The sequence below is a fragment of the Rhinatrema bivittatum genome, chromosome 7 (genome assembly GCF_901001135.1).
Source record: "Rhinatrema bivittatum chromosome 7, aRhiBiv1.1, whole genome shotgun sequence".
Taxonomy (NCBI): Eukaryota; Metazoa; Chordata; class Amphibia; order Gymnophiona; family Rhinatrematidae; genus Rhinatrema; species Rhinatrema bivittatum.
Genome location: NC_042621.1, coordinates 97,940,687 through 97,966,176, shown reverse-complemented (window position 1 = coordinate 97,966,176; position 25,490 = coordinate 97,940,687). Strand labels below are relative to the sequence as shown.

The 25,490-nt window shown below is 44.2% G+C and overlaps 1 protein-coding gene across 1 annotated transcript in view; it reads right to left on the bottom strand.

Annotated features, from left to right (window-relative positions):
- The window catches only part of PLEKHG4 (pleckstrin homology and RhoGEF domain containing G4), a 341,909-nt gene that overhangs the window by 188,716 nt on the left and 127,703 nt on the right, over window positions 1-25,490 (bottom strand). Inside the window, 4 exon segments of the mRNA XM_029608782.1 lie at window positions 4,323-4,409; window positions 6,963-7,056; window positions 14,938-15,061; window positions 17,143-17,223. Of these exon segments, the coding sequence (XP_029464642.1) occupies window positions 4,323-4,409; window positions 6,963-7,056; window positions 14,938-15,061; window positions 17,143-17,223 (386 nt within the window).

Below are 25,490 nucleotides of genomic sequence, written 5' to 3'. Positions count from 1 at the left end.
CGGTGCATCGGGGGGAGTTCCTCGCCTCCCTGGACTTAACGGAGGCCTACCTGCACATTCCCATCCGCCCGGACCACCACAGTTTCCTTCGTTTCAAAATTCTGGACCAGCATTTTCAGTTCACGGCTCTCGCGTTTGGATTGGCGCCGGCGCTGCACACCTTCACCAAGATCATGGTAGTTGTGGCGGCAGCTCTCCGGAAGGAGGGCATCCTGGTTCATCCTTATCTGGACGATTGGCTCCTCCGGGCGAAGTCATTCGATCATGGACGCTCAGCGGTGACTCGAGTAGTACGGTTTCTACATTCCCTGGGATGGGTAGTGAACTTCTCCAAGAGCTCCCTCATGCCCTCGCAATGCTTGGGTTTTTTTGGGGGGCAACTTTCGACACCCTACTGGGCAAAGTTTTTCTGCGCCAGGACAAAGCTCAATCCTTGCGGGATCACACACGACGGTTCTCTGCGTTACCAGAGCCCACCTCCTGGGACTACCTGCAACTCCTGGGAGTGATGGGGTCCACCATCGACCTTGTACCTTGGGCTTTCGCGCACCTCAGGACCTTACAGTGGGCGCTCTTCTCCCGTTGGAAACCAGTATTGCAGGACTATCAGGTGATTCTCCCGCTCCCACAGAATGCCAGGGACAGTCTGGGCTGGTGGTTGGATCCGCCGAACCTGGCCCGTGGCATGTCCCTCGATCTGCCAAATTGGGTGGTGGTGACCACCTATGCCAGTCTAGCAGGCTGGGGTGCAGTCTGCGATCGAAGCGCCACGCAGAGGACGTGGTCCACGGTGGAGGCGAAGTGGTCAATCAACCGTCTGGAAACCAGAGCGGTCCGGCTAGCTCTGCGACATTTCCTCCCGCTTCTTCGGAACCGAGAAGTCAGAATCCTATCGGACAACGCTACCACCGTGGTCTACATCAACCGACAAGGAGGCACGCGCAGCCCGCAGGTCGCGCTCGAGGCGGCGCTGCTGATGCAATGGGTGGAGCGTCATCTCGTCCGGCTAGCGGCCTCGCACGTCGCCGGTGTGGACAACGTCCAGGCGGACTTCCTCAGTCGTCAACTGCTGGACCCGGAGAGTGGTCTCTCTCCGACAAAGCAATGCAACTTCTCGTCCATCGGTGGGGGGCCCCCCACTTGGATCTGATGGCGTCCGCTCTCAACGCCAAGGCTCCACGCTTCTTCAGTCGCCGGAGAGAGCGCGGAGGGAGTGGATGCCCTGGTCCTCCCGTGGCCGCCATATCTTTCTTTTCCACCATGGCCCCTGGTGGGCAGGATGCTCCGCAGAATAGAAAGCCATCAGGGGACCGTGGTTTTCGTCACCCCAGAATGGCCCAGGCGACCCTGGTTTGCGGACCTGCTACAGCTGGTGATCGACAGGCCAATCAGGCTGGGGCACCTCCCCCAGCTCCTACATCAGGGCCCGGTATTTTTCGAGCAGGCAGAATTCTTCTGTCTTGCAGCCTGGCTTTTGAGAGGCGCCGCCTCCGGCGTCGGGGCTACCTGGAGGCGGTAGTATCCACGCTATTGCGGGCATGAAAGACATCGGCCTATGTTCGAGTCTGGAAGGTGTTCGAGCTGTGGTGTACCAGCCAGGCCACGAGACCCGCTAAGGCTTCTGTACCTCAGATCCTTCAGTTTCTACAGGCGGGGGTGGAAAAAGGGCTCACCTATAATTCACTACGGGTTCAGGTGGCCGCCCTTGGTTCGCTGTTGAGCGATGGGGGCTCTCTTCTACAGCATCCTGACATTGCTCGTTTTCTCAAGGGTGTCAAGCATATGCGTCCTCCGTTACGGGACCCTTGTCCCTCCTGGAGTCTTAACCTTGTGCTTTGCTCCCTGTCGGGACCACCGTTCGAGCCGCTGCGCAGCGCAATGATAAAGGATCTCACTCTCAAGACTGTATTTCTTGTGACCATCTGTTCCGCTCGACGCATCTCGGAGATGCAGGCTCTGTTGTGTAGAGAGCCCTATCTCCGTTTCTCCGACTCTGGAGTTTCACTTCGCACCGTTCCCTCCTTCCTTCCGAAGGTGGTTTCTGCATTCCATGTGAACCAGACGGTGGAGTTGCTGTCCTTCTCTTCCTCAGAGCCGAAGTCTCTCCGTCTCTTGAATGTCAAGCGCACTCTGCGCCTCTATCTGGAGGCTACAAATGAGTTCCGAACCTCTGACCATCTCTTTGTACTCTGGGCCGGTCCTAAGAAGGGGTCTCAGGCCTCGAAGACTACCATTGCCAGATGGCTGAAGGCCGGCATTGCTGCTTCTTACATTGGGGCGGGTCGGACTCCCCCACCCGGAATCGTAGCGCATTCTACACGTTCTCAGGCGGCTTCCTGGGCGGAGGTTCGCTCGGTATCCTCGCAGGAAATTTGTAGGGCAGCCACCTGGAAATCGTTACACACGTTCTCGAGGCACTATCGTCTGCACCTCGCCTCTTCGGTCTCTGGACACTTTGGCGAGCAGGTTCTCCGAGCAGGCCTCGCAGGACTCCACCCGATTTAGGGAAGCTTGGGTACATCCCACTGTCTGGACTGATCCAGGTACGTACAGGGAAAAGAAAATTATTATTTACCTGCTAATTTTCGTTCCTGTAGTACCATGGATCAGTCCAGACGCCCACCGCGTTTGGGTTCTTGATCCTGCTCAGCTCTGCGCTGCTTCTTGCTCGCAGTGTTCTGTGTCTTCACAGTTGTTTCTTTTCGCTGTTTTTCACAGCTCCCTACAAGTTGGTAGGATGTTTGCAGTTACTTGTTGCGGTTACAATTGTTTTCATTATCTGTTTCCACAAACTTGATCCTTCGGGGGTTTCTACTCGGGCTTTGATATACTCGATACTGAACTCCTGCAGAGGGGGTAGTAGTATATATGGATACGCCCCCTCAAAGCTTGTGCTGACTCCATCTGCTGGATTGGGGACATAACCCACTGTCTGGACTGATCCATGGTACTACAGGAACGAAAATTAGCAGGTAAATAATAATTTTCTTTTATGATTCATTTTTACTGAACAGTAAAGTTATGTTGGAACTTCATTGTGGCCTCCAACATGATTTTTACTAAATAATAATGGACTTGGAGACAAAGGGAATCCTGGAAGGAGGTATGTGGTTGAAATTAATGGAAAACAGATTAAATCCCAGTGTGCAAGGAGTGCTCTTGGACTCCAATGGAGGATATCAGCCCAGGGATTACAAAAATGTTCCAAGCCACGTTTCTTGGTAGGAAGAGAGAAGAGAAAAGATAGAAGTAGTAGGAAAAAAACTAAAATGAGAGATGAAAAAAATCTAAGTAGGAAGGCGAGAATAGATAATGTTTAGATTCCAAGCAGTGACCTTCCACATAGGTGCTAAATGGATACCAAATGCTTTAAAGTATTCCATAACAGGCTAGCAAGCTTTTTCATTACTAATACAACCCATGTCCTAAATTATTGAGTTAAATATTTTTTAAATTATGTATTTAATTAAAAGCCAGATGTATGTCCTCACAAAGAAACTGGATCTAAAATACTTTTTTTTTTTTATTAGGAGGGCCAAGCCAAAACTGATTTTGTGCATACTCATTCTTTTAGCATGACATTTCTCAATTTAAACAATCTGTACTCATCCTACTTTCATTTTAGATGGCTACTTTATTACTGTGGCTGGAAAGGGTACATATCATTCCCTAGTGTCTTGTGGCCTTGAAAAATATATTTTAAGTGATTACCACATCTCAAGTCTATTGCCAAACTTTTTAGGATAACACTAAATGGAGCAGATCTTTTGACGAGCCATGAGGTTTCTAAATTATTTGGAATAACTGCATGGACAAAAATGATAAACAGAGAATAAGCACATTCTGGAAAGATCTTATGAAAGACAACTTTTCCAAAGGGTAATTAAAGGAAAAGAAGAAACTGTAATGTCAGCTTGTGACTCCTTTTCACCCTGCTCCCTACCTTCAGGTTGATCTGGCTCAGCCTCCAACTAGGCCCCTCCCCCCACCCATCCCCTTTTTCCCATGGTTGGCCTGGATCAGTCCATAAGGTAATTAGAAGGGGGTTGGAACCCTACTCTTCCTTCATCTTCATTGATTCCTACACATAGGTTTCTGACTATGTAACCATATCGTACATATAAGAGAATTGTTTAACTCCATTGTAGAACAAGCAGAAGGAATCCAAATGATGTGTCATATGGCAGCATTATCCCTTAATTCTGTGGCCCTAAAGTTTGATATCTTAGATACAACCAGAACTCCCAAATACAGAGGAACTCATTAATTCAGAGGTTTAAGAGCCCGAGTCCTCCAACGCTTCCAGTAAATGGACATCTTACCTGCATGGCAGTTGGCTTCTCGACACGGAATGTGAGGTCTCGCTCAACAAGTAACAAGACTCTATGAATACAGTTAGGAACAGTGCCCTGTTATGAAAGCAGAAGAAAAGAATCCTTAGTTAGGTTAATCCTGTATTTTAAAATCGCCTGATCATTGTGTCATTCCCCCGCCATGTATCCAGTATCCATGCCAATAGCCTGGCATTGCATATAAATATAATCCCATATCACCCAGTCATACAAGTGCACTTCTTGACCAGATCCAGCAGCTAACAGAGGCCAAACTAGCACAGACTAAGAGAGATGAAGAAGAAGGCAACCTGAAGAAACAGACAGAAGTCCATTTCATTTCATAAATTAAGACAGTTACGGAAGACAGAGCTTTTATTTTCTATGTCCCAATTATTCTGTGTGAGGTTGATATAACAAAGGGTTTGTCTGGCCAACGTTTTGAGTTACTGAGATCTGAACACTTTCCCCTACTCCCTAGCTAAGTTTCGTCTGTGTAATTTGCTGCCCACACAGAATTTCTCTGGGTAAAAAAATGGCCGTCTTCCTTGAGCACATTTTAACCGATATTCATCACTGCTGGATAAAGTTAGCCAGGTAAGCCTGCTTGGATAAATACTTGTCCTAAAGTTATCCAAGGACACTCTGTGGAACATTTTTCTAGATAATTTCCCCTGAATATCCAGCTAAAGCTATCTAGGTTACTTTAACTGCCCCACTTACCTGCTTAGCACAGAGCTCTGCGGTTTAAAATCTGGACATTTGGAGGCCAAGTTATTCAGCTACATGCCAAGGTTTCAAGATCGCCTGTGCTTTTAGCCAGATTAGTCATTACCCTGCTAAAAATCAGCCGAATAAGTAATGGACGCTCTCAGCAGAGATGAGTTAGCCAAGAAACTTATCTTAACAATGTTAGGAGTTAGTTTAATAAGTTTATTGGTTAACTCTATCGGTGCCCTGGAACAGGTCTAAAATTATTTGGGAATATGTTCCCTGATAACATTAGCCTTAACTGACTATATTCAAAAGAATATCACCGGGTAAGCGGTGGTGGCCTTTAAAAAAATAAATAGAGCGTGCAGATCTGGGACCTCAATTCCCAGCCCCCAACAAACTTAAAAAAAAAATAAATTAATTGTCCTTTTGGGAAGAAATACCCCCCAAACCCCTCTAAGTATTTATTAAAAATGAACTGTTTAATCAAAGCTCCCTCCTTTCCCTCCCACGCAACCAGTACCTTTCTGAATCCCTGCATGCAACAGGATCACAGGTAGGCAATGATCCTGGCTGCTTCCGACATTGCTCTTGGTGACACCCGTCCTGCCACTGCACTGAGCCGGGCTCCCCCACTATCGCAATTCAGCGACACCCGTCCTGCTACCGCACTGAGCCGAGCTCTCCCCTATCACAATTCAGTGACACATTTGCGTTCTATAGTTACCAGCAGACAAATTCTCCTTTTATACTCTCAGTTCCAGATCTTGGATGTTTCATTGGGATGGGCCAATCTACTGTTGGGAGATCCCTAATCAGCCTAAAGGGAGCACAGCTTCACCGGGAGCCATGTATGTTTCTATTCTCCCAGACCTCCAGCAAACACTGTCGCCTCAGCTCTGGGAGCTACATCTTCTCTTATCTGTTCTTAGGCTTCTAACCCTCCTTTTCCCATAGGGAACTCAAAGTGGCAGACAATTCAAAAAATACAATTACATTTTACAGAATAAAAATATGTAAGAATTCAAAATATAAAAAAAACCCCCACTTCTCAGCACTCCTCACACACACACTCTCACTGTCTCTCTCTCTCTAGAACAGGGGTGGGCAAGTCCGGTCCTCGAGGGCTGCAAACCAGTCGGGTTTTCAGGATACCCCTAATGAATATGCATGAAATAGATTTGCATACAACTGAGGCAGTGTGTATGCAGGCCTCTCTCATGCATATTCATTAAGGATATCCTGAAAACCCGACTGGTTTGCAGCCCTCGAGGACTGGAATTGCCCACCCCTGCTCTAGAACATGCTCACAACACTCCATAGGCCGCTACCATTAAGGACTCAAAGTATAAGGGTTTACTTTTTATCTGGGACATACCGTATTTCGTAGGGACTGCAGACACACATTGGGTGCTTGCTGAGGCAAGAGGCCTTGAAGTGAATTTTTAGGTTTTTAGAATACATTTAAAAAAATCAATATTAAATAAGGAAATATTTTGCATATTTATTTAGTCATTTCAATTAGCCTGAATGTTATGTTACTTGGTTTCTTTTTTTGGCTCCTGTGAAAGGGATTTTCTTTGGTTACAGGTAGATACACTATAGAGACATAAGCAGTACTCTAGCTTAAACATACACTAAATTTATCAAATTTTAGTCAGATGTGTGGGGAACCAAAACAATAAAACAAGTAGAAAATCAAAATGGAGGACTTGTACTGTAAATTTATTGTGACTGTGACACAGTGATCTTGCCAGCAGATGAGGTCAGAGCCATAAATCAGTTTTAACATTTGGTCACATGATATTAAGAGACCAATTACACTCCACAATTTCTTCTGGCCATGTTATAAATCTTTCAATAATGCACACTACTCCAGTACAGTACACAATGCAATGTAGGATGCTGTAATCTCACCTGCAAAATGTTGACAGCTTTAAAAAGTGCTGAGACAGGAGAACAGCGGCGGGCATCTACCAGGATTGTGAGTCCCAGAGCCTGACACTCCTGTCTGTAAGGAGAGATCTATGCATTAAGAGCCACTGTATGCTAAGTACCAGCTAACTACCCCATGCTCATACTGTTGCTAGCTAGACAAATACTGCAATGCTCTACAAGGGAGCTCCGATTTAATACATACTTCTCCAGTTTAATAGTTTGAACATGTGCACTTTGTTAGGTTCTCTCATTTCCCTTAACAGATTATTCCACAGACTTGAAGATAAAAGGGCAATCAAATATAGAAATCCAAGGACATATGAATAAATGCAATACCAATACAGATCCAAGGATTCTACTATTTCTTCATACCATATTTAGCCATATCAATAAAGATCTCATCTATTGCTTAGCAAGTAGAAAGTACGTTCATCCGTCTTCTGACTGTTATGATATATAATTAGAGAGTAAGAGATTCCATTTATAATTATTACATATTAAAATAATTGTGAGTGCAAGAATGTGGTAATGTCAAAAACAACGTTTGTGACTTCTACATAGGAAAAAACTTCCTGAATTTAAAATACCCTTCTAAACACCTTGTGCTCAAATCCTATAATTTCTTCAAAAAGACTTATGTTCATACAATTAATACATTCAAATGAAGTATCCAATATTGTTTTCCCCTCAGTGAGGCACTTATCGGAATCAGAAACTTGCCCCCAAATCAGCATTCAAGACTTATGGACATCTAATACATCCTTATACATCTTGAATTTATCTACTGTTTGTCAAGTCCATTTCTTAACTTCCTCAACTCATATCATCACGGCGTTCAGTTCTCCAACACAGCCATGTTTTGCCACTAAGGCTTTCTCAGAGGCTCAGTGCCGCCAAAAAGGAGTTACATTGTGTCATAATTATCATCCATATCACATGAAAATACTCCTCCAAAGGCGACATCAAATCTCAAGTCTCAAGCGAGTCTTCAGATGAAGAATTTAGGTGCATTCAGTTATCTGCTGACAGCCAATGATCTAACAAATCAACCTGTTCAAATTCCATCTTACGCGAACCCCAGCCTAGAGGACCTAAACAATCAACATTTTTTGAGGGAACAGCGAAAACTGAAGCCACACAGGTAACATATCACAAAATATTTTTAAACCTTCATGGTGTAGGTTATCAACAATTGAACACAGTGTTTTAGCAAGGGGCTTATCTTTCATACCCACTATTCGTTATGATTTATTTGTAACTCAGGCAGATTTGTTTAGATTCATAGGTCATTGAAGATTAGCCAGGACAAGGGAGATTCCTCACATACACCAGTAGTTAGTAGGAAGTCAAAGTGGAACCTGCCAGGCCTTATAGACCCAATGATAATGACGTTTAAAAAAGCTAGTTCTTACTAGGGACAAGAACCAATTTGAACATATGCCTTTAAGAACTTACAATTATTTACTGAGGACTGAAAGAAAGGCTTGTGCAATTCTAGCAGCAGATACTTCCATCATTATTAAAATGGCAGACAAAGAGGGAGGCATAGTTGTAATGGCTAGGGAAGCCTTTAGACAACTATCAGATGAACTTTCTTATATATCACTTTTGGCTGACCCCATTATGGATATTTCTAAAACCATAAGGGAATTGAGAAGCAGGAATGTGAATTCCTAATAGAACCTTATTCTAAAATTCCAATAATATATTTTGTTCCTAAGATTATGGGGTAGATTTTAAAAGGGTTGTGCGCGTAAGATACGCGTGCAACCCCCGAAAACCTCCCCCTGCCTCCCCCTGCGTATGCAAGCCCCAGGACACGCGTATATCTTGGGGCTTGCAAAAAGGGGCGGGGTGTGGGCAGTCCGGGGGGTGGGGCATGGCCTGAGTCTCCAGACACAGCGGCCATTTGCCGCTGTGCCCGGGATCGTGGGCCAGCCGTTGGCCGGCACGCGTAAGTTACACCTGCCGGGAGGCAGGCGTAACTTCTTCAACAAAGGTAAGGGGGCGTTCTAGGTAGGGCTGGGGGCGGGTTATATAAGGGAAGAGTGGGGAAGGTGCGGGGGGGGGGGGGCGGAAGGAAAGTTCCCTCTGAGGCCGCTCCGATTTTGGAGCGGCCTCGGAGGGAACGGAGGCAGGCTGCGTGGCTCAGCGCGCACAATTTGCACAATTGTGCACCTCCCTGCGCTGCGCCGACCCAGGATTTTATAACATGCATGCGGCTGCACGCGCATGTTATAAAATCGGGTGTAGATTTGTTCGCGCCGGGTTGCGCAAACAAATCTGCGCCTGCGCGCAGGTTTTAAAATCTGCCCCTATATAAGTTAACAGCAGCATCTGTCGGACGCCCTATAGTGTCTAGGTTGGGCTCTCTTTTGGAGCCAGTATCTGTCTACGTAGATACATTTTTGAGACCATTAGTACCAAAAATCACTTCTTACTGCAAGATTCCGCAGATTTAATTACCTACTTCAACACCTGTATGGATTACAAGAGTGAGTGGCTTTTATCCACACTGTCAATGCCCAAAACACTTTTACTCCAGAACCTCCAAAAATGTAACTACGGTCGGCAAATGCCGACCGTAGACACAACAAATTGATATAAAATGGAACCGTAAGGATGCCACTTTGGGAGACCCAAAATCTTTCTGGATGAGCCATTGCCCCTGAAGCAGGACCAGGACGGTCTGAAACACGATCGTGTCGGGACATCTCAATAGATGAGTATATTTGGGACATTTATAATAGAAAAGCAATTTGAGCTACGAAGGTGTTGCGAAGTGGTCTACATTTTAGAGAGTTTGGCATTGTTCCAAGATATGGTGCAACTAGTTTGTGCGAGGCATGTATTGACTAACAACGGTTTGGGTCTATAAATATTTTATGAAAAATGAATAACTAAAAATTCTAAAAAAATTGACCTCCTGATTAATAAAGCAATTTGGACCTGTATACTATAAAATGAGTCTGTATGCTTAACAAACTCACATAGTCCAGAGGTCCTACAGATATATAAATAACACAAATGGTTATTTGTTTATGCGGTTCTGCATTGAGATTGATGATAAAAGAAATACCAGTTACCTTTGTATATTTTGATGTGTTTTATCCACACTGGACATAATAGCTGAGGTAGATATTGTGCCGCAGGGCGGCTTGGATAGTTAGCCAGATAAAGTTATCTGACTAACTTAGTCCATATATTCAGTGGTGCCACTTAAAGATAGCCACATAAATATATCCAGCTAACTTTAGGACAGCCTTATGGGCCTAAAATCTGAGTTAGCTGGAGAGCTTATCCAGGTAAGTCGACTCCTCCCCAGAACACCCTCATCCCGCCTACCACTTAAGCCAGCTTAACTATTTAGCTGGATAACTAATTATCCGGCTGAAGGACAGCTGTTCAGTGAGGCTGGATATTCAGTTGCTGCCACTTAACCGGATAAGTCCTATCTTATCTGGCTACGTAGTGCTGAATATTGCTCTCTCTGTATTCTAACATACCTCAGGATGATGCTTTGAAGATCACTATTGACCAGCTATGTGTATATAATTTCTCTGATGATAATATTTCATTCCGGGGAGAGATTACATGCATAGCTTTGAAGTCAAATTACTTTTGCGTTCAAGATCAATAGTACCAGCCAGTTTAAGAGACAGCTATGGGGGCCACTACTGCTCCCTCTATAGCTTGTCTGTATATGGCGGTTTTCAAAACCACTTATGTGTACATGTCTCTATTTTGAATCCATGTATGGACATGGAAATGTTTAATCAATGATATCTTTATTATATGGACAAACATTTCAAATGTTTCTGGAGTTTGTTCATTGGCTAAACTCATGAAACTCAAGACATACAGTCCATATAAATGATGTAGGAATCTCAGTTTTAGATATTCAAATTACAGCCTGATAACAGGGGCTAACCACATCGATTAAGAAATCTATTGATTGCAATCATATTTTCTTATATCAAATTCAATACCCTAAACCCTTTTGAGACAATATACCAGTTGGACAGTTCTTATATTTGCGGCTATTTTGTTCCACTGAGGAAGAATTTAAAACAGCTGCAAGTGAAATGTGGCATTTTGTTAAGCGAGGAAACTCCAGAGTTATGTTGAAAAAAAAAGCATCTAAAAAGGCATTATTTGCCCAGTATGATTGCCCCAGTAGAAAAGACTCTTTTGGTATGAGTGTTACCATTCTCTTCCAAGTCTCACTGGATCAGATAACGTATGTTGAGACCTTGGCATCTTTTGGAAGAACACTCAGTTTTTCAGACTAAACCCCAATTTGCTTTATGTTGGGGCAAACATTTAGAGACACATTAGTCACCTCAAAGTTACACCAATGAGTCATCCCATAGAGATTAATTAAAAATTGGGACATAGGAAATGAGGAAGTTGCACAGCCTAACATATTTGAGCATCTGATCTTTCATCTGAAACATCATCTGAAGAACTCCCCTACATGTGATACCACATAAGCCATTCCCAGTAAATCTGAGAGGTTGAGATCATCCCCAACATTCCATGGCTTATCAACGAGGCTCAATCCTGACAAGGCATGGGCAAAACTAACCCATTTGGAGAAACTGCCACTATCAGAAGCCATTTATGTTGTAATGTGTCTGTGTTTCCCTCTTGTATACAGGTCACACCAAAGAAAAAAAAGATAAAATTTCTCATTTGTGAGCATTTAAGTTGCATTTGCAACTATGGGAGAGAAGGCCCTTAGTGGGGCATTGGTTGCTCATGAAACATAGCGCTTGTGACCTTTCCTTTTTAGTCCTAGAGCAGGTTATGCTAAAATGAGGGGGGGTTGAGATCTCTAGCACCTTACTTTGGCATGAGCAATGCTGGATTAATGAATGGTGTATTGTAATACCTCAGGGTTTAAATCGGGAGGTGGAATAGGAGGGTATTTTATAAATACATGATTATACACGGTTCTGCTCAATCTGGGACTGTGTGATCACAGGGGACAGAGCAAGCCCGGGGGTTGGAGCACTAGCTGCTTCCAGTTCCTTTTAAATATGCATCCAATAAGATGTGCGCTCTTTAGGAATCACTGCAGTCAGAAAAGCCCTCCAGCAGAAGATGGATACGAACAAGACACGATCTCTATGAGGGACTGCTATGCAATGAAAAGAAGTGTGATTTGGAATCTAGGTACCGTCCTAACTGTAGTTGCCATAAGATCATTTAAACATATATATTTATACACATATGAACCTTCTATACATCACAAATTGATACCATTTCCAATTTTCACTATAGAAATGCAAATATGGCCAATAAAAATTATTTTGAAAAAAAGAAATGCAAATATGAATTAATCAATATTGACTCGAGAATTGATATTGCCTTTAGAGGAGGAGTATTTTCATGTGATATGGATGATAAGTATGACACACTGTAACTCCTTTTGGTGGCATTGAGCCTCCTTGACAAAGCCTTAGTGGCAAAACATGGCTGTGTTGGAAAGCTGAACAGCGTGATGATATGAGTTGTTGAAGTTAAGAAATGGACTTGACAAACAGTAGAGAAACTGAAAATGTATTACGCCTTGAATGCCAATTTGGGAGCAAGTTTCTGATTCAGATAAGTGCCCCATTTGCCAATTTGAATTTATTAATTATATGAACAAGAGTCTTTTAGAAGAAATTAACCTTCTGTTCAAATTCTACAAGAGGATATTTTAAAATCAATACTTTTTTTCCTTTTTGGAAGTGACAAGCATTGTTTTTGGCAATCCCACATTTTTATCATTATTTATTTATTTTCACCATTTGTATCCCACACAATCCATTGTTGTCGGTGGGTATATATATATATAATCTACATCCAACATAAAATCCAAAGAGCAAACTAAAATACATTAAGAAAAAATAATAAAATAATATCACTTATACTTAAAACAGATATCTAAATAACAAACAAGACAAAATCCAAAGTCAATATATCAAACATCTTTAACACCAAATTAAAAATGGCGGAGGGATATATAAATCATATCACAAAAATAAAAGCTTGTTTAAAATAGTAGGCTTTAACCTGTTTTCTAGAAGTCAGATAGCACTGGTGTTATGGAAACGCAGGAGGCGGTTCCATTTCTGAGGAATTGTGTGCCCCTGGGCCACAACGCAGCCGCAGAGGAGCTCCGGCAAGTGCCAAGGCAGGTGAAGAGTATTCAATCATGGGATGGTGTTGCTAGAAGTACTAGAAGTAGCGCCCTGACCTCTGCCAAACCTGTACACAGCAAAGAGACCCAACAACACAATGTTGGCCTCTGGAGTAGTCCTCCGACCACTTGATAGCCCTTTCGGACCTGCCACACGGGAGCAGCAACTGTGACAAGACGGACAGCGGTTGAAGGACAAAGACATCAAAAGAAGATACAGGATATGTGAGGGCTTCATGGAGGCAATAACAAAATGCAAGTTGATTGAAGAAAATGAATCAATATATAGCGTTGATGAAGAAGGACTGAGATGAACTCAGGGTTGCTAGAAGAGAAGGACTCAGACGGAGTCACAAGCCACCATACTGAATAGGTACTGCCAGATCACGTGCCCTACACAGCCGATGAGGGCTGGTCGTGGACCATGCCGTGGTTCCCCCAAACAGGTTGATAGAAGAATCCAACGAAGACTCAGACGAGGCCTGCACCAAGGTGCACCATGCACAGCCAATCAAGGCCAGACATGGGAGACGTCAACGGAACAAGGATTAGTGAGAGTCCAACCACATAGAAACAGACAAAAAGGAACTCCGAAGGTCCGGTATGAAAAGAGGTTTAGGATCCAAGGACTCAGAGGACCTGAGGCTAAAAGCTCGATGAGGAACTCGGAGTGGGTACAAAAAAAGCCGGAATCCTCTGGAGGCTTAAGCAGTCATAGCGGAGAGGATCTTGAGTTGAGAAGAACAGGATGAAGTTATCTGGAGAGAAAGACAATGGAAGATGAAGATAAGTCCAGGAGATCTGACAAACAACACTTCAGCAGATCCAATGAGACAGATGAAGGAGACATCAGGATAACTGGAACTGACAAGATGAGACGAGAGACCATGACGAAGACATCTGGATGAAGAACATCTGGACGAAGAAACGGGATCCCACGAAGAACAGAGTACCTACGAGAAGTTGGAAATGAAGAGAAGTCCTAAGGAGGACTGGCTCCGTGCGAAGGCAAGGTGGAAGTGAAGCCAGGCCCTTTTTATAGGGCTAAAGAGGAGACTCCCTTGATGACATCCGAGGTGCACCACTCCCTCGCTGTACCTTTAAGAAAGGAGAGGAGGCACGGCTTCGCCCCTTAGGAGAAGATGGACAGGACCTTGGAGAATGGCGTCCCTGCTGCTGAAGACTACAGGAGCAGGAACCAGGCCGCAGGGCAGGCCCCGGGATGGATGGCGGCTCCCTGCCACAAAAGGTGAACCAAGGACGGCTCCGGGCGCCAAGTGAGGTCGGCATCCTCTGGGCCGCAAAATGTACAGAAACGCGGCTCCAGCCTCATGAGGAGAGCATCGGCAGCCCAGGCTGCAGGGAAAACTATAGCAGCGTGGCTCCAGCCACGCTGAGGAAGCAGCAGCGCAAAGGAAAAAAAGAAAAAAAGGTGAGATACTGCCCAAATAGGGCAGAATCACAACAACTGGATGTTTTAGTATGTAATGATTATAAATGAAATCTCTTAATCTCTAATATCAAGAGAGTCAGAAGACCTATGAGAATAATAGTTTTGAAGTTTATTGATAGTCCACAGACTTGCCACTTTCTTGAAGAATGTTACTTCTCAATAACCCCTGCAACGACATCCCTTCTCAGTATCTGTGCCTGCCCTGGCTCCTGCTGCATACTAGCATATTATATCCTCCTAGCTATCCATCAAGCATGCTCCCTCCCCAAGTCTCTGAGATGGTCATTTCTCATAGTGTCCTTATCACTGACCTTAGAGTGCTGTAGAAATACAGGAAAAGATGAACTAGTTCCTTGGTGTTACAGTGGGGATTTAACCAGGTGGTATTCCTTGTGCTTACAATTACCACAGCACGCCCATTTTTATCTCTGGTTCCTAGGTGTCAGAAAATGTCAGCTTATAATAATATATCAAGTGTTATTATTAAAAACAGTACAGTGTAACAACTTTCTGACCACATTTCCAAGTAATCTATAGAAAACATTTCTCTGTGCAATCTATAAATGCACAAAAGAACTCACGTGCCATGTACTGGACAATATGTCACAACTGTGCATTGTAGTGGAACAGAGTATCAGAATAGCATAGTGACACAGCTTGTAACAGTAACAATGCAGTAACAGAACGCAAATGAGAGCATCCTAGTAACAAAGTAAATAGTGAAAGAGTAGCAACATGGCGACAGAGTGAAACAATATCGGAAAAAGAAAGTAAAGAAACAGCAGAACAATCACAGAATAAAAGAGCAAAATGGAAACAAAGGGATCAATTAATTCAATTTAACATCTCTCTCTCTCCCTCCCCCTCCCATTTATTGTCCTTCATCTCCCCATTCTCACCCCTCCATCTCCCTCTTTCCCCATTGACTCCTCTGAGGCCTCTATCTCTTCTTCACTGGCTTTCAGATCTTCATCGCCCCACCACTTTTTCTCCATCTCTCTCTCCTTGTCTCTCTTCCCCCACTTCCCAATCACGCATCTTCCTTTCTCTGGCTCTCAACGACCCTGCCATCTTCTCTTCTCTGCGGCCCCCCAACACATACACATATACTTATACATGGAAACTTTAGACTTGTGGTCACCCTGAGATTGTTGTTGATTAGCTGGGGGTGGAGGGGGTGAGAGAGGAGAGGAATAATATCAGCTTTCTCTCCACCATCCCTCTCCTGCTAATCCACACTCTCTCTTCCTGTCCCACCACCACCACTTTTCCCCTTCCAGGTATGATCACAGCATTCTTCCCCTTCCTTCTTCTTACTCTGAGTCCTCTTTGCTCCCATCTCCCTATAAATTAAAGCTCACTGACTGCTGCATCCTCACTCCTGCCCGAGTCCAATCTTGGAATCAGAGCTGCAGACTGAGTTATGTCTGCTGCAGCCCCTCTCCAGTTTCTCCCCACATGCTGACTGCAGTTTGTGCACCAAGCTCACCCCTCTCCTCCTGTTTCCTGAGGAATAGGAGTGGGCAGGGTTGGAGCAGACACTGCAGAGCAGAAAACAATTGCTCTGCTCCCTTCTCCAGCCCTTCCCCTCCTGCTCCTTGCAGGTTTCCTGAAAGGAGGGCTGGGGCAGTAAACACAGAGGGCCTGAGCTTTCTATTATTTCCCTGGAGACCCTCAAGCTGCTCACTTTGGCTCTCTCACCACCTTCCAGTCTTCCTGTTATTTTCCTATGCCCTCCACCTCCATCCACCGGCATTCCACATCCCTTCTCTTGCTCTCTCTCTCTTTCTATACCTCTCAGCCCACATCGCTCCTGTTTGCCCTCTCCAAATCCCAGTCCCCATCTTCCCTCTTTGATCCCTCTGCTTCTCAATCTTCCATCTCCCCAATCCTGCTCTCTCTCTCTCTCACTCTACTACAGATACTGGGAGGCAGGATCAGAGCAACCAGCAAAAGCAAGAAAGGAGCAGACAAGGCAGCCAGTCAAGGAACTCAAGGAGAGGCAGCAGGCACTGTCAGGACAGTGACAACACTGCATTCCCTGTCACCTCCGACTCTTCCTGTCTCCCTGTGGCGCGGGCTTCCTGATTAGACATGAAGTCTGTGCTGGGAGGAAAGGAGGAGGCAACCATGGATACAGGAAGTGTAGTGCTTTCACTGTGCCTGCTGCCTGTGTCTTAGGATCAGTGTCCGGAGGCCTTTTCTGCTCTTCCAATGCCTGTGGTGACAGCTTTACCTGCTTTCTAGTTGTGGAATCAGGAAACACCACAGGTGATCCAGGCGGCCACACAGCCCAACAGTGAGACAGCACCAGTGAGAACTCAGCAACTGGCCTCAGTGTCAGATTGTCTACAAAGAGTATGAGATACTACAAAAGCTTACTTTCTTTCCATGACGTAAAATGGATTAATGAAGGAAATTTCAAATTTTCAGATGAGAATTAGTATTCCAATACATACAAAGCACTACCCCTTCATAAGCCAGTAGAAAATTGATTCATCTGGTCTCATACTCACCAGGCAGACATATGAAGCCACTGCTTAGCACCTCGGTGTTCACATCTTTTGCACATGTAGGGAAGGTATGTAAACTTCTGACTGGAAAGAAAAACAAATTACTGGAATTTGATAAAATCAACAACAAAAATGCTGTCAGTAGGACTGTGGAAAGTGTCACTGTATACACCTCCTCCCTTCAACCTGTCTAGGCCTTGGCAATTCATCCATTTAATAAGCATATAAGCAGGAGTTCTCACCCATGAAGCTAAATTCCTCAACGCTAAAAATGCAAACAGTGCACACAAAGACAGTCCAAGGCCATCTCTCACCAACTCCCTTTGATATCAACCTCCCCACTCTTCAAAATTGTCAACAAACTCCCAAAGAACTTTCCTCAGTGACTCACTAAGTCACCAATTCTAGATCTCCTCGCTCATCCACCCATTAAGAGATAAACCCACTTGCCAGTCACAAGTGACCACATTTCTGCTGAAGGTAACTAAAGTCCAAGAGCACATCGGAGTCAAGGCAGTCAGCAGACTAACTGAGTCAAGAAGAGGCCGAAGTCAGGGCAGGCAGCTAATAAGAGTGGTCAGGTCCAGGCAGTAGGCAATCGTGGTCAGGTCCAAGCAAATGGTCAAGATCCAGAGAGTCAGGCCAAGGGTGGACGTAGACACACAGGAGTGGACAAGACTGGCAGGCCAAGGCAAGGCAAGACAAGGAAGGCTGGATGAGACCAAGTTGGATAAGGCAAGGCAAAGCTGGAAGACGAGGCAAAACAATACGCACTGCAAGGCAGAAGACCCATTGCTGCAGTGTCAGTGGCTCCCCCGCAGAAGTCTTAAGTACAGGAGAGCCAGTGATGTCAATACAAGGTGCCCTGGCAGAGTTCTTGCCACAGGCCCTTTAAAGGTAGTGCCATCAGGCGCATGCACACCTAGGGAGAGGTCAGGAAGTGGCGTCATGGTGGTGTCCTAGCCACAATCAGCACTGGAGGTAAGTAAGGCAGATCGCGGGAAGGTCCTGCAAGCCACGCTTCATAACAAGCCTTAAAAAGCGCTACTTATTTGGCTAAGTAAGGTAGCCAGATAAATCTTCAAACACTACTTATCTGGCTATCTTATTGATCCAGCTAAGTAGCTCTTTTTTGACTTATCCAACTATCTTAGCTGGGTAAGTCTTAAAAAGCCCTATTTAGCTGAATAAGTAACACTTTTTAAGACGTAGCCAGATAAGTCTGGCTACGTCTTAAAAAGACGTAGCCAGACTTAAAAAGACGTAGCCAGATAAGTCTGGCTACGTCTTAAAAAGTCTTAAAGACGCTGACCAGCAACACCCGAGGCCAAAAGTCGCGCCGGTGACGTCTTAGCAACGCGACCCCGCCAGATTTAAAAGAGAGCAGGCTCTCTGACCCTCCCTTTGCCTCGACCTGCACTGCAGACGCCGGATCCACACGCGGGAGCTGGGAGAGGGGCCCGCGCAGCCGGCGCTTGAGCCCATCGGGGTAAGGCCTTCATCCTCTCGCCCCGACCACCGAGGGCCCCCGTGCCGACCACACGGGAATTTTAAACTTACCTGCGGCTTCATCATCGGCATCCTGATCCGACCCGACCAGCCCTCCAAAGGCAACTTTTCTCCGCGCCAAAAATCGCCGCGATCGGAAGCCCCGCCCGCCGAAGCAAGCCTCCAATAGGAGCCAGCCCAGAGGGGCTTTAAATCTGAGTCAGACCGGCGCCGCGCGCCGTGCGTCGCGCGCCTAAGGAGCGCAACAAAGGGGCCTGCCCCTTTGTCTCGCCCCTTCGTAGAGCCCCGAGGAGGCCCCGAGCCATACCCACGGATTAACCTAAATCTACAACAAAGGTAGCAGCTAGCAAAGGTACGGAGCTAACCGATTCAACCGTATGGAATAAAAGTCCCACTAAACCAACCTCATCCATTCCAGTCTCAACAGCGTCGTAACAGACAACTACAACAAGACTCTCACCCCGTCAGAACGCCAGTCGTACAACCTCTCTACCTCCGCACCCGAACCTCGATCCATCCACTCTTCTCACCTGCAGCCTCACCTGCAAGCTTCCAGCATTCATCCAGCCTCAGATGCAAGCTACAAACACTCATCCATCCTCACCGGCGAGCTTCCAGCAGCCAGCCAGCCTCAACTACAAGCCTCTAGCACTCTTCATGACCCACCTGCAAGCCTCAAGCACTCATACACCATCCCCTGCAAGCCTCTAGCATTCATCAAACCTGCACATACAAGCCTCCAACTTTCACATAGCCCCTCTTTCTTAATCCTTCTAACCTCGCAACATTGTCCCTACAAATGGCCCCATTCTTCACAATTCCAATTCTTCAACATAATACACCACCTAAAAGAATTTCTTTCCGACATGCCCAACAACACAACCTTAAATCCCTCTCTTCAATTTTGATCACTCCTTCCACGCAACTTCTAGGCCTCACCCTTTTCTCTTTAAGCCTTTTCAATGCTCAATCTCTAACGAAAAAGTCTGTAATCTTAAATGACTACCTCATCGATGTGAAACTGGAGATATGTGCGATCACGGAAACATGGTTAAAACCATCAGACACAGCAATAATTAATCAACTACCTACAGAGGCTTACGACTTCTTCTCGCTTCCTCGTCATAAAAAAAAGGGAGGAGGTATTCTTTTAGCAACTAAAAAGGACCTCAGATTCTCCCTACATCAATCCAATTCCAATTCAAAACTTGAATTTGGCTTCTTCACCTCAGACAAGCTCCAAATCCTTCTCGTATATGCTCCCCCAGGTCTCTTGGAATCAGATGCTTCACCACTGGTCGAATTAACCTCCTCCCTCATCAACTTTGACTCGCCAGCTATCATTCTAGGTGATTTCAACATGCATGTTGATAACCCTACCCCATCACCTAACTGTGAATCACTACTCACAGCCTTCACAGCGCTAGGCTTCACTCAATTAGTTAACAAACCTACCCACAAAGCCGGCCACACGTTAGACCTGATCTTCGTTAACGCTGCAATCAAGCCCATAACTATTCCAAATTGCACAAAGGTCCCGTGGTCAGATCACTACCTCATAACAACTTCATTCTCTATAAAAGATACCAACCCGGCTTGCATTCCTTCGCCATCCTTCAAATACAGGAAAACTTGCTCCCCAGAAGACCTTAACAATCACCTATCACCACTACTCCACCAACTGGACCTTACAGATCCGAACGCAGCACTTCGATCATGGAATACAATCACCGAAACTATAGCTAACAAGCTATGCCCTCCTATTACAAAAAAACCACACCAGAATTCCTCCAAAAGACAGCCATGGTTCTTCTCAGAACTAAGAAAGCTCAAACTCCAACTAAGACAAAATGAGGCTAAATGGCGCAAAAACCCAGGAACCAACACCCTTTTAATCTACAAATCATCTCTGCATCAATACAAATCAAGCACCTTAAGATCCAAGAGGGACTACTACGCCTCGAAGATACACAACCTTGTATTCGATGCCAAAGCCCTCTTCAGCTATGTAGCCAACCTCACACAATTAAACCAACCAGAGATTGCTCATGACCAAGCTCAATCGAAAGCAGAAGAATTAGCTCTATTCTTCAGCAACAAAATCAATACTCTTCTATCGCAGCTCCCCACGAACCCCACTGCTCCACTAACCACTCCTCAACCCTCAATCAACTACACTCGGTTAGAAGAACTTGACACAACGTCATCCACTGAGATCCAAGGAATTCTAAGGAAAATGAAACCTTCCTCTCACCCTTCGGATCACATCCCAGCCAAACTACTACTATCAATTCCAGAATCTATCTCCAAAACCCTGGCAGATATCATAAATTGCTCCCTTACACAAGGATTCTACCCTGACAACCTCAAACTTGCCTCACTCAAACCCCTTCTCAAAAAACCAAATCTCGACCCAAACGATTCTAACAACTTTAGACCGATAGCTAACCTCCCATTCATAGCCAAGATAATGGAAAAATTGGTAAACTCACGACTCTCAAACTACATTGAAGATAATAACCTTCTATTCCCATCACAATACGGATTCCGTAAAACCTTAAGCACGGAAGCCCTCCTCATCTCTATGACTGACCACATCATCCTAGGCTTAGACAAAGGACAAGCCTTCCTTCTGATACTACTCGACCTATCGTCTGCATTCGATACGGTCAATCACTCCCTCCTCATCAATCAACTAACAGCCATAGGTATCTCAGGCACTGCCCTATCATGGTTCAGAACCTTCCTCAGCAACAGAGGATATAAGGTTAAGATTCATAATAAAGAATCCTCTCTTCACCCCGCATCAGTAGGAGTCCCTCAGGGCTCATCCCTGTCTCCTACCTTGTTTAACATTTATCTGTTACCCTTATGTAAACTTCTCACTGACCTCAATCTCAAACACTTCCTCTACGCTGACGATATCCAGGTCCTGATCCCCATCGAAGAGTCGCTCGCAAAAACACTGTCTCACTGGGAAACCTGCCTCCAAAATATCAAACAGCTTCTCACAAGTCTCAACCTGATACTAAATTCATCAAAAACTGAACTTCTACTCATCACACCAGAAAACAGCTCCCTCACACACTCTCATCCTACCGTACCAAATACTACACAAGTGAGAGACCTAGGAGTTCTAATTGACAATCACCTAAACCTGAAAGCTAACATCAACAAAACCACCAGAGACTGCTTTTATAAGCTCCAAGTGCTGAAAAGAATACGACCTCTCTTCCACACACATGACTTTAGAACGATTCTACAATCAATCATTTTCGCAAAGCTGGACTATTGTAACACCATCATGCTTGGTCTCCCTTCATCACACACCAAACAATTGCAAATGGTCCAAAATGCCTCCGCCCGTATACTCACTAACACCAGGAGAAGAGAACACATAACCCCTATCCTGATGGACCTTCATTGGCTGCCCATCCACTTCAGAATAATCTACAAGGCCATTCTCACCATTTTCAAAAACATCCATCAATTAGCTCCAATCGATCTCCATATCCCCCTCCGATTACACCATTCAACAAGACCAACAAGAGATGCTTACAAAGGATCACTTCAAGTTCCTCCAGCCAAAACTACCAGACACATCACGCTTAGAGATCGGGCATTCTCCACAGCCGGTCCAACTTTATGGAACTCCATTCCCCCGGATCTCAGAATGGAACCCAGCATTTCAACATTCAAGAAAAAACTCAAGACGTGGCTGTTCACGCAGGCCTTTCCTAACTCCAACATTATTTAACTCCCATCAATCAACTCGCTTCGCTAGTATTAGCGTTAATAGCCACCTCTTACAATGTTATTTATACAATGTTATTCATACTTATATATAATTATCTGATCTCCATTTTCCTTCTCACTCCAAGTTTTTGATTTCCTTGTTATATGTAACTGCTTTTCTGCACTATTGTTCAAATTGTAAAGTTTTATTATAACTGCACCCCTGTTCCTTGTGAACCAGCATGATGGGACTACTGTCTTGAATGTTGGTATATAAAAAACTTAAATAAATAAAAAATAAATAAATAAAGTCAAAACTAATCCATCTATGCTGGAAATAAATTCCACATATCTTTTAAATCTATGTGAATGCTGTAGCATAGATTTAAGCATATTTTATACGGTGTATGCGTATTTGCACTCATGATAAAAAATAAATGTGCATCAGCATGAGTGGATAAGGGTGCACGTGTGCATATTTTAAAGTTATCCTCCCTGTCTACTTGGCTAATAACAGTTTATGGACCTCTCCAGGAATTTGTCCAAACCTTTTTTAAACCTACCTATGCTAACTGCCTTAACCACGTCCTCCAGCAATGAATTCCAGAGCTTAACTGTGTGTTGAAAAATAATTTTCTCCGATTTGTTTTTAATTTTCTACTTACAAACTTAGAGTGTCTTCTAGTCTATTTTTTTGAAAGAGTAAATAATCAATGTACATGTAACCATTCTTTTCCACTCATGATTTTATAGATATTGATCATATCCCTTCTCAGCCATCATTTCTCCAAGTTGAAGAGCCCCAACTTCTTGAGTCTTTCTTCATAGAGGAATGGTTCCATTGCCTTTATCATTTTGGCTGCCTTTCTCTGTACCTTTTCCAATGTATCTATATTTTTTTTTGAGATGCATCAACCAGAACTGCACACAGTGCACACAGTGATACAGAGGCATTATGCCAGGTTCTTGTGGCCTGGTTTGGCGTCTATTGGAAACAGTATGTTGGGCTTGATGGACCTTGGTCTGACTCGGCATGTTCTTATTATGGCATTCACCATTTTATTCTCCATTCCTTTCCTAGTAATTCCTAACCTTCGTTTGATTTTTTGATCGCCACCATATAATGAGCCAAGGATTTCAAAGTAGTGTTCACATTGATGCCCAGATCCTTTTCCTGTGTGGTATTTCCTAACATGGAACCCAATATCATATAACTACAGTGTGGGTTACTTTTCTCATGAATCACTTTGCACTGGTCCACATTAAATTTCAGCTGTGAATTGAATGCTCAGTCTTCCAGTCTTGCAAGGTCCTCCAATTTTTCACAAGACACTTGTGATATAAATGACTTAGAATAATTTTGTGTCTGCAAATTTGATCACCTCATTCTTCATTCCCATTTCCAAATCATTTATATCTATATTAAAAAGCACCAGCCCCAGTACAGATTCCGGAGGCACTCCACTGTTTACTCTGTTCCATTGCGAAAACTGACCATGCAATCCTACTCTTCGTTTCCTATCTTTTAACCAGTTTGCAGCCCACAACCGGGCATTGCCTCCTATCCCATGACTTAATTTTCTCGGAGGTCTCTCATGCGGCACCTTGTCAAACACCTTCTGAAAATCCAAATACACTACATTCACTGGCTCACCATGAACTAAATTTTTATTAACCCATTCAAAGAAAATGTAGCAGATTGGTGAGACATGATTTCCCATCTGTAATGCTAGCTGTCTTCCATTAAACCATGTTTTTCAAAATGATCTGTGAATTTGATTTTTTAGAATAGTTTCCACAATTTTCCCGGCACTGAAATCAGACTCACAAGTCTACAATTCCCAGATCATCCCTGGAGCCCTTTTTAAATATTGAGGTTACAGAGGCCATCCTTCAATCTTCAGGCACAATGGACAATCCCAATGACAGGTTACAAATTACTAGTAAGAGATCTGCAATTTCATTTTTGAGTTCTTTCAGAACTTTAGGGTGTATACCATCTGGTCTGAGCGATTTGTTACTCTGCCTTATTACTTTCTTCCAGCTTGACCATGATTAGTTTCAGTTCTTCTGAATCATCACCATTGAATATAGCGTCTGACATGGATATCCCCCCAGAATCCTCTTCACTAAACACCAAAGCAAAGAATTCATTTATAGGTAGATTTTAAAAGCCCTATGCATGTCAAAGCCAGTAGATACATGCAGAAGTCACGCCTGCACATGCCATATGTACTTTAAAAGATGCACGAGTATGTGTACAAATCAGGAAGTCAAAAAGGGGTAGGGCATGGGTGGACTCTGGGCAGGGCATGGGCATTACGTGCATACTTCAGGTTACAGACCCAGAAGTGTTTATACGCACAATTGCACGCCAGTGTTTCCTATCGTATAACTTTACTTTTGCTGAGAATGGCGTGTAAGTTTAAAAACAAAAACATCAGGGCTAGTCAGCGGGGTTTGAAGGGTTGGGGCTCATAGGGTAAAAGGAAGACTACCAGGACGAACTGGGGAAACTGGTAATTGCATCAGTGTGCTTATCTACTAAAATTCCCCCCTACTTATGCAATAGAGGCGGCATTTGCACACACATTTGTGTCCATATAAAATTGTTCACACATATACGTGCATACAGCCGATTTTATAACATGCGCGCATATACGTACATGTATTATAAAATGGCCACGTCCATTCGCATGAGCCGGCATAAGCACGTACATGCGCACCCGCGTGGCTGATTAAAAGTTACTGTCCCCATCTTTCTGCAATGGTCTTATCTTCCCCAAGTGCTCCTTTAACCCCCGGATCATCTAATGGTCCATTTGACTCCCTCACAGGCTTCTTGCTTCAGATATATATTACAAACATTTTATTATGAGCTTTCGCCTCTAAGGCCAGCTTCTTTTCAAACTCTCTTTTAGCTCACCTTATCAATATTTTATATCTAACTTACCAATGCTTATGCTTTCCCCTATTTTTATTTATTTATTTAACATATTTATATGCCTCCTTTAATGAGAGCTTGCTAGGCAGGAAACAAAATATATAATATAGGCACATGGGTTATGTTTGCCTTTATTGTAAGCTCTCTATCAGAATGCCTTGTT